Source organism: Pterocles gutturalis, unplaced genomic scaffold, assembly GCF_000699245.1.
Source record: "Pterocles gutturalis isolate BGI_N339 unplaced genomic scaffold, ASM69924v1 scaffold29807, whole genome shotgun sequence".
In the NCBI taxonomy this organism is placed as follows: Eukaryota; Metazoa; Chordata; class Aves; order Pterocliformes; family Pteroclidae; genus Pterocles; species Pterocles gutturalis.
Window position 1 is genome coordinate 1 of NW_010113701.1, and position 8,975 is coordinate 8,975.

General features: G+C 42.9%; 1 protein-coding gene across 1 annotated transcript; it reads right to left on the reverse strand.

Annotated features, from left to right (window-relative positions):
* Positions 1-3,556: 3,556 nt before the first annotated feature.
* On the reverse strand, positions 3,557-6,587 carry LRRC14B (leucine rich repeat containing 14B). The gene is made up of 2 exons (XM_010074607.1): positions 5,683-6,587; positions 3,557-4,205 (listed from the first exon to the last, which is right to left on the reverse strand). The coding sequence occupies exons 1-2, from the start codon at positions 6,585-6,587 to the stop codon at positions 3,557-3,559; spliced, it is 1,554 nt and encodes a 517-aa protein (XP_010072909.1).
* Between the last annotated feature and the right edge of the window lie 2,388 nt (positions 6,588-8,975).

The window sequence follows — 8,975 nt, forward strand, 5'->3', positions numbered from 1 at the left end:
TTACCTGCTTGAAGCTGGTCTCTGAAGAAGAGAACATTAAGAACACTTCCTAAGCTAGTGTAGTCCTTGTCATCTGAAAATAACTCACTATTCCAAACAACCCTAAAAAAGCTTGTAAAAAATTAGATTTACCTCACACCATCAATAAAACTCACATTATTGCTAAATCATAAATGGTGTCAGAGTTTATGTCTGTGACAGTGTGACCGTAAATGCAGTGCCAGGGAACAGTCAGAATCAGCAGGAGCTTTCCCTGCCAACCCCTGGGCAGAAATGGATAAGGTTCGGACAACATTTTCCACGCTCACTGGGGCCAATGCCAAAACTGAATGCGGCCAGTGATTGCTGCCATGAGAAAGGCGCTAGTGGCAAAAGCTAGTGCTGGTTCTTGCCTTCCCTTGGCACCCCATTTACAGTCACACCAGCACTGGGCTTCTGTGCCCGAGTGCCCCCTTAAGGGCCTGACAGGTTTTCCACACTAACCAGAGCTCTGTTCCAAAACTTAGAATGTCTGCGATTGCTGCCAGACCAAAGTTGCTAGCAGCAAAAGCTAGTTCTGGTTCTCATGTTCCCTTTCCACTGCATTTGCAGCCCCACCAATGATGTGGCTCTGTGCTTCCTGCCAGACTTACAGGTTCCGACAGTATTTTTCACTCTCACCAGAGCCCAGGTCCTAAATGGAAAACATGTTTGTGGTGTTGTGAAAGTGGTGCCAAGGGAAGGTGAGAATTAGCAATAGCTTTTGCTGATAGCACCTTTTGTTTTGGAGCAGTTACTGCATAATTTTGATTTTGGAGCTGGGCTCTTGCAAGCACGTGAAAAAATACTGGGACTCTTAGGTGGGTAGGCAAGCACAGAACCCAAGCGTTGGTAGAGCTGTGGAAGTGTTTCCAAGGGAAGGTGAGATGGAGGACTAGATTTTGCTGCTGGCACCTTCCCTGTGGAAACAGTAGCTGGAAATTTTCAGCTCTGGAGCCGGGCTCTGGTGATAGTGAGAGATAGGGATGGGACTGTTGTTTGTGCAAGAGTGAAAATGGAAGACAGGCAGGATTTTTTTGGGGAAGTAGCAGAAGGAGGAAATAAAGCACTGGACCAGGACTGGCTTTAGGCAAGGAGAGAGCAGAGGGATTGCTGTGTTGGCAATGGTCTTCATAAAGCATCTAAAATATTCTTAACTAAGAGCTGATGTATGAAGAACCTGTCTATTCTGTGTGTACTGAAACAGGCAGGGGCTGGGTGTTGTAGCACAAAATGCTTCTAAAATGGCCAGCCTTCATCCCAGGTCCATCCTGTTTAGCTGGCCCTGCTGCCAAAGTGGAGGAACAACTGCACATAGTTTTGCATGTACTGTACACAGAATGTCCTCTCCCTGCAACAGGAAGTACCACTACTCATCCCAAAGAAATAGATCCTTGGCCTGGCAAAGTTCAAACCACTTATGTCTAGCTGGGAAGTCAGGGGTGAAATCTAGGATGGAAAGAGCAGGAAGGTGAGTGGAAGGGAAAGGTAAAGAGTAGAGGTGAGGTCAAGGGAGCATGTGGAACTCTGCTCAAATATATGTAAAGCCATACAGAACGCTATTCTGGCATTTTCTAAATCACAAATGATTGACTTGGCAACTTAGATTGCTTCTAGTTTTTTTTTAGTGCTCTGTAAACATAAACAATCCATTCACTTTCAATTTTACCATCATATGTTTAATCAATAAAATATGTTGGAAGAACATAAGCTAAGAAGAAATCAAAAAATCATTTAAGTGCATGCTGTGGAAGCTGTAAGCTGCGGTTAGTATTCAGTCCATTAATATTTCTTTGTAAACTAGTTTAGTAGCTTCTTGCATATTCTTATAGTGGACAAACAGAAAGCTTCACAAACCAGCACTGCCTAAATGAAGAAAGTTTATTCCTTTCCCTCAGATTATAAGATCCAGTATTATTTCAAGTAAGCTCCCTTTGTTATCTTAATAATGAACTTTAATACTACAGTGTTACCTCAACTCCTGCTACAACATTCACTTTCAGTGCTGTTTAATCAAGTTTTCATGTACTGCTTAAATATATTTAATACCAGAGTGCTGGGCATTAACCTGAGCTTTTTTTTTTTTTTTTTTTTTGATCACCTAGAAGCTAACAAAGTACCTAAATTATACATCAGAGCAGTTTGGGCACTGGTAGAGTTGACAGAGGCTGTCAGCAGAGGTATCAAATTGGCTGACAATAGGTAAGATTTGCTAATATCTTTATCTTTGGTCTGACAGCAGTATTACAGGTGTGAAGCTGAGTAGACTATGACACTTGCCTACTGCCAAGGGATTCCTCCCCCATTATAGTACTCTCCCCAGATCTGTTTTGTGGCCCTTCTGCTGCATCCTGCCACCCTGTTGGCCCTTGTACCCATGTTCCAACACTGTGTGTGGGGGTCTGGGATTCTGCTTCGTCTGCCACACAAATTCACTCCTTGCACTGGAGCTTGCCAAATAAATGTGGTTCTTCCAAGCACTTCTTGTAGCCCTGTAGCAGAACAATACACAGTCTGGCAGGACTTCTGCAGTATTTTATGCAGAGGAACTAGTTACTCAGCAATTTTAAATTGGCATTGGATTAGTTTTCCACGCGTGTTTTTGGCTCTAGTCTTCTTCGTGTTATTACCACTTTCCTAGACTTTCTTTAAATCAGCTGAAAGAAAGAGGATACATTCTACCAGCCAAGAAGCTGATTCAACAAAGGGAGCAGCTTGAGGTACTTGCCTGCTGAGATAAGAAGCTTGGCTGTGCAGCACTGTCCTGATATACCTTTGTAAAATACACTTTGCAAGAGCTTCAACAGAGTCCTCATAGGCTACTTTATATTGCTGGAGGGAGTGGGAGGAAATTCCCTGCTGTCAGCCAACCATTTGGTTTGCTGCCTCCTTGGTATGGAACTTTACTCCTCACCAGTGCAATGTATTAGACAAACTGTGTAATTCCCCATTGTCTGGGTTTCAGGGGGGACAGAGTTAACCATAACACCCATGCAAGAGGAGGTTTATCGTGCTTTTCTCTGCAGAAGAAAGAGAGGCACAGGGACATGGAGGCTGTTATATGTCCCACACTATTGGGAATGTATTGGATAAAACACAGACTGGTGAATTCAGAAGGTCAAAACCAAAAAATTGGTTGAGGGAGCCACAGGTGAGGACAGTCTTGGGACATCCTGCTGGACTTAGGAAAGGACCTTCCTGTCTTTCCTGAAGGGCTAAAAGCCTCACTGCCAAATCCAGAGGAAGCTATATAAGAAATCAGCCAAGCTTAGACACCTATTGTTTTACTGAGAAACAAAATGTTTTTGCATAAAATAATAAGCTATCAAAGGTCCTTCTCTCTTCTGAGAGCAAGTAGTGCTTATGTAAGTAGTATGCAATAGAAATAGCATAGTTAAAATACCTCAGATGATCAGAGGCTATTCAAACAGAATTAAATTCAGCTGAGAAATTAAACTCAAGACTGATCGATGAAGATGCAGTTCTAGAAAAGACTGAATTATCTTCTGATTTGACAGAGCATCTCATCACCAGTATGTTACATATTTAACTCATTAAGAGAAGTAGTGAACTTTTCCAAAGTCTCTTTGAAAGACTTGATCAAGTAAGCTCCCAGTTCATTGTTTGTCTCCTGAACAGCTGCATCATAACTGCCAAAGAGTGGAGATGAAGCCTTCACATCTTCCCTATTTGCTTGGAGTAAAATGAGGTTAAGCTCCTCTGCTACCCTTTCATATTTTTGGTGATCAAACGTGAAGAGATTGGCATCATCAATCGGGTAGGTGATGCCAACAGGGTAGCAGTCCCTTGGAACTGGGAACTCCACATTTTTCAGCATTGGCAACTCAGAGAGAAATGTGAAAAGGCGTTTAAGTGCTTGCGATGAGAGTGGGTTTCCAAGAAACTTAAACTCCTGTAGTTTCTGACAAGGGTTTAAACCTATAATCAACATATTGACATGAGTGTCCTGGATGTTACAGTCCTCCAAGGTAAGACTTCTGAGCACTGAAGAGGAACGGCTGAGAAGCTTAAAGAATATTGATGGGTAAAGGTCAGGTATATTGTGACCACTCAGGTCCAGGGCTTCTAAGTGATGAGCATGGAAGCTATTGGCTAAATAGGCCATATCAGCATGGTTCAATGAGCAATTAGAAACATCCAGCATCTTCAGTGGAGTTTTTAGTGGGCTGCAGAATTAAAAAGAAGAAAAGCTTTATAGCATAAAACATTGAAGGGCTACATTTACAAAATTTCATACAACTATTCACATTATGAATGCAGCCATCTGACAATGCATTATTTTTTCTAACTTCTTTTGAGAAGCAGAAGCACAAGCATGTGCCAACAACGGCAAGTATATTTTTCTCCTGAAATCAGTTCCATGAATTAGCTCCTACTTTACATGACTCCGACTGTGTTATTTTAATGGGGATTAATATGGTAACATTCTATCTGTCTATTTTGTAACCAGTTAGTTAGGTGTCTTCCATTTGCTGACTTAATAGTAGATCATTACTACCATAAAAGCACTGGCTGATTCTTAAAACTGTTATAATCCCATAGATTTAGATCACTTACAGTAAGGAAGGATTCATTCCAAGTTGACAGTCAATCAGTATTCTAACAAGACATCTGCTTTTTTTTCTAGTTTTGTTTCTACTGTATGTTTTTAAATGCCCAAGAACTTTACAGCTTGTATTGTTCTGGAGTTGCAAAGAAGAAGTTTGGAAGAAGTGTACCTGGGATTAAGTGTTAATACTCTAGTTGAATATAAAATACTTCTGACAGATGCAAATCAAGATATCCCTTTCATACATACTAAAACTTAGTGAGACTTCCACCACAGACCTCAGCTGGATCAAGGTTTGAAACTTGTAATTTATTTCTATCAATATAAGCAGTGTACCATTCATAACTTTTCAATGAAATTACTTTTTTGTACAGGAGGAATTTTAGAATAAGGTGATTTTTGTTGATGAAACTTTTGTCTGCTTGTTTTTTAGATGCTCTGAAAAGCATACAGTTAACTTATTTTCTGTTCAAATACGAAAATTGTTCACTAGCAGGTTGTTATCCTTTTGATAATTGCCAATTTTTCCCAGGAATTCATCATGAATATTCACATATTAGCTTAATTTGCAGTACAGAAAAGCATCATATCTCTCTTGAGAGTAACAAATACAACAGACAAAAGTCTCGAATTAAAGACTGCCCATCTAAAAATACTGTATCTGTAGAATCTTAGTGTATTTACTGCCTGTTTTTTAGAGGACAAAAATTCACTAGACACCCTGAAAATTACTTGGAATATGACTCACGTCTTACACAAAGGCCAGCCCAACCTGATTGAGATATAAGCTCAAGAATAAAATAAAAAATATCTAGGTGTACCCTTCTCTTACGTGGTAGCCAAAAGTATATTCTCCTCATAATCATCAGATGAGCCCTGGCAGACTAATAAGAACAGTCAGTTCTTGTAAATTCATTAGGTAACTTTGGCTTCCAATTCTCCCCAACAAATACTCTTTCCTGCCTTCCTGCTACCCTTTCTCACACACACCCTGATGTATACTCACTTCCTTTATTCTCAGAGATTCTCAGCTTGGCTGATGGCACAAAGGGCTGTTCTTTACAGTTTGACTGAAAGCAGGATGACCAAATTACCTGAGCAGTTTCTGTATTCTTCCTGTGAGTATAGAAAAAGACATACTCAGCTCTGTCAGCTGCGTCATTTCACCCATCTTTTCTCCAATGTTAGACAACATCAGTTCATCTGCAGCTGTGAACCTCCGCACATTAAATGTTCGTGCTGGCAAGGTCAAGGACATCAATAAAGGGAAGTGGATACTGTTGAAGAGTATTTCCAAGTGTTCCATTTCCAAGCGAACATTGTGAACTATTTCCAGTTTGCGCAACAAAGAGGGATCAGTCAGCTTTATGACATAGAAAAATTTCTGCAAAGCCAGGTTGTCAGATCTGAATGCCACACAGCAGATCTTCAGTGGACAATAGCATTTCTTCAACAGGGCTTGCACTACGAGCTCATAGTTCCACTCTGTAACAAACAAGTCAATCAGCACATCAATACTGATTTCAAAGGTACCTGGATTGCACTGTGTTTGTTGCAGGTAAACCAGCAGTTCTAAACAAAGCTTAGAGAGTAGCTGTGTCCTGGCCCACCTACCCATTGTCTTCTTACATTCACAAGACTGAACTTCAACATCTTTTATACCCGTCAGGTCAACCACTTTTAACCTTTTCATGTAGGGAGAAGGATGACTCAGCACGTAGTCTCTCAGCCCCATCAGACAGCTCTCCAAGCACACGGAGCACGTTCTATGGCTCAGGTCTTCCTGGTAGTCCACAGAAGTTCCCAAAAGTTTTCCCACGTTCAAGTCAGCAAGTGGCCAGTTCTCTACCAAGTCATGAATCACTTCTCCTTGCTCCAGTAAATAGCTGGCTTTAAAAAGAACAGGAAAAAGATTATGGGCAACACTGCCGAGATTCTTCCTGGCAAACTCTGCATTTGACACAAATGCTTCAGCACTAATGAATCGGAGAGACTTCATTGTTGCTCTAGTCTCCTTGCTGTCATGGTGAGTGGCTTCTGCGTTTAACTAAAGATCCAAGTTGCTTATCGCCTTCTATTTTTATCTGCAGCTGCTGTTTGCTGCTAGTGGAAGCCTTGCTGAGAAGGCAGAATGAATAGTCACATGATGATCCTCTGCTTTCTATTTTGGAGCTATACTGTGATTCTGCAGTAATTAACTGTGAGATCTTTAGTCAGAGAGCATGTATTCATTTAAACCCTCAGATTTATAACCATGCTACCTCACCCGAGTACAGACCACTGCCCAGCAGGAACAGTTAAGATCAGGGCAGCACACATATATGAGAACATTTCTGTATCTTTCCCACGCTATGCAAAAAGGAACTCAGGGTTCCAACTTAAACACATAACATGATCTCTATTCCGCTTTCTTCCATGGTGGCGACTCACATCCGTATTTCAATGGGGAAGATTTTTCAGAGTTAGCATAGAGCTTCTCATAAAAACCATAGCCATAAGGAAAGACTGAAGTGCTACAGTCACTGAACTACACAATGGCCCTCCATTTTGACCTTAGTCAAATACAAGTGGCTCCAGTGGAAAAGACAAAAGACTCTAGAAGGGCTCAGAGCCTTGGTGACTGGGGCACTTGCCTGTGATAGGAGACTGAGGGTTAAGTACAAGACAAGCTGAACAAGATGAGCACAGAGTTAAAACTTTCTCATAATTTCCCAGGCAAGCATCCTACTGCTGTTGCTTTGAACAACAAATGGTCTTTTCTTTCCTGTTATTTGAGAAATCATGGTTTCATTGTGATACAGAATAGGAAAATGTTCAAAATCTATTATCTTTTTAGGTCAGGAGAAAAAAACCTCTCTCACCCAGCTGTCACAAAAGCAGAAACGATGTTTCTTTCTTTCAATCTGGCACTTGCCTGCCAGGGGAAGCAACCTTGGATACCTCCCTTAGGATGTCCTCTCACGTCTTTTGCTGGGCAGCCAGTGGGACAGAGGATGAGCATAGCTTGAAGTTACTGAATTACCTGAAACATGTTCATTTGTTGGGTTTGGGCTTTTTTGAGGGGGTGCCTTGAATTTGAGTTGTGAGGGGTTTTTGCTGGGTTATCCTCTGTAGCTATTGACTGAATATTGGGTACAAGACAACCCTGTAAAACGTCTTTCTTTTTTCCTCTGTTGTTTAAAAAAACCCTCAAATCAATAATTTAAAATAGTTTCTACGTGCCCACACCCCCAACTCACATCCTCCTTCTGTTCCTCAGCCCATTCTCTTGTTCACCTTCCACCCTCTGCAGATGACCTCTACCTCTTCTGTTCTTCACCTCCCATTTCTCCAATGTCATTTGTACAAAGGTTTCTGAGATAATCTGCCTGGCAAAACTGACTGTGTCTTGGGATGCCCTTGTGCAAATCCCGAAGAAGGTTCTGTCAGATTTACTGACTTAAGCTCCATGCCATGCCCCACCTTATTGTTGGAAACGATCAATATGGAAGATTAAACTCCTGCTGAGAATGCTGCAGGATCTCACAGTACCGTGCTGAGTTGAAAAACTGCAGATGATAATACCAAATATAACATGGGGACTGGGAGTGGAGTGGACCATACTGGAGGGCAATGGGAGAACACTGGCCCCTCTTGAGAGGGTACTGGTCCATGTTAGGAGACTACTGGTTCACACTGGTTCATACTGGTCTTTCGGGGCCCCCCCACTCCTCCAGGACGTGGAGTTCTTCAACAAGAAGCTGAACTTGCTCTGTGTGGCCAGGCTGGTCGACCACCGCAATCCCTCCAGGGTTACTGCGACCTACTGGGAGCCTTGGGGATGCTTACTGGGAGCTCTGGGGGGCTTACTGGGAACTTGAGGGGTTTACTGGGAGCTTGGAGGTGTTACTGGGAGACAGAGGGGTTTACTGGGAGCCTGGGGGGGTTACTGGGAGACAGAGGGGTTTACTGGGAGCCTGGGGGTGGGGGTACTGGGAGCTTGAGGGTGTTACTTGGAGCTTGGGGGAGGGTTACTGGTAGCTCCGGGGGTTTACTGCGAGCCAGACAAGGTTTACTGGGAGCTTGAGGGGGTTATTGGGAGCACCTAGAGGGTTTACTGGGAGCCAGAGGGGTTTACTGGGAGCTCTGGGGGCTTTACTGGGAATTTGGGGAGGGGTTACTAGGAGCCAGTAGGTTTCCTGGGGGGTTTACTGGTGTCACTGGTCCCCTCCCAGTTTATGCCATCTGGAAACTGGCGGAGCGCTTTGGCCAGGATTTGGCACAGGGTACCATTGTCCCCAAGGTCCTGGCCACGGCTGGGGACCCCAACTACCTGCACCGCATGACCCTCATCTTCTGCCTCGAGGTGAGAGCTCCTCCCCTTGAGGCGCCCCAAACTCCCAGGGTC

What these genes read in the sequence shown, in the direction of transcription:
- LRRC14B (XM_010074607.1), bottom strand. Translation starts at nt 6,587, where the DNA reads ATGAAGTCTCTCCGATTCATTAGTGCTGAAGCATTTGTGTCAAATGCA. An exon ending in AGAATACAGAAACTGCTCAG is followed by an intron (nt 4,206 to 5,682) that starts GTAATTTGGTCA and finishes TTAATTCTGCAG; the next exon opens with CCCACTAAAAACTCCACTGA.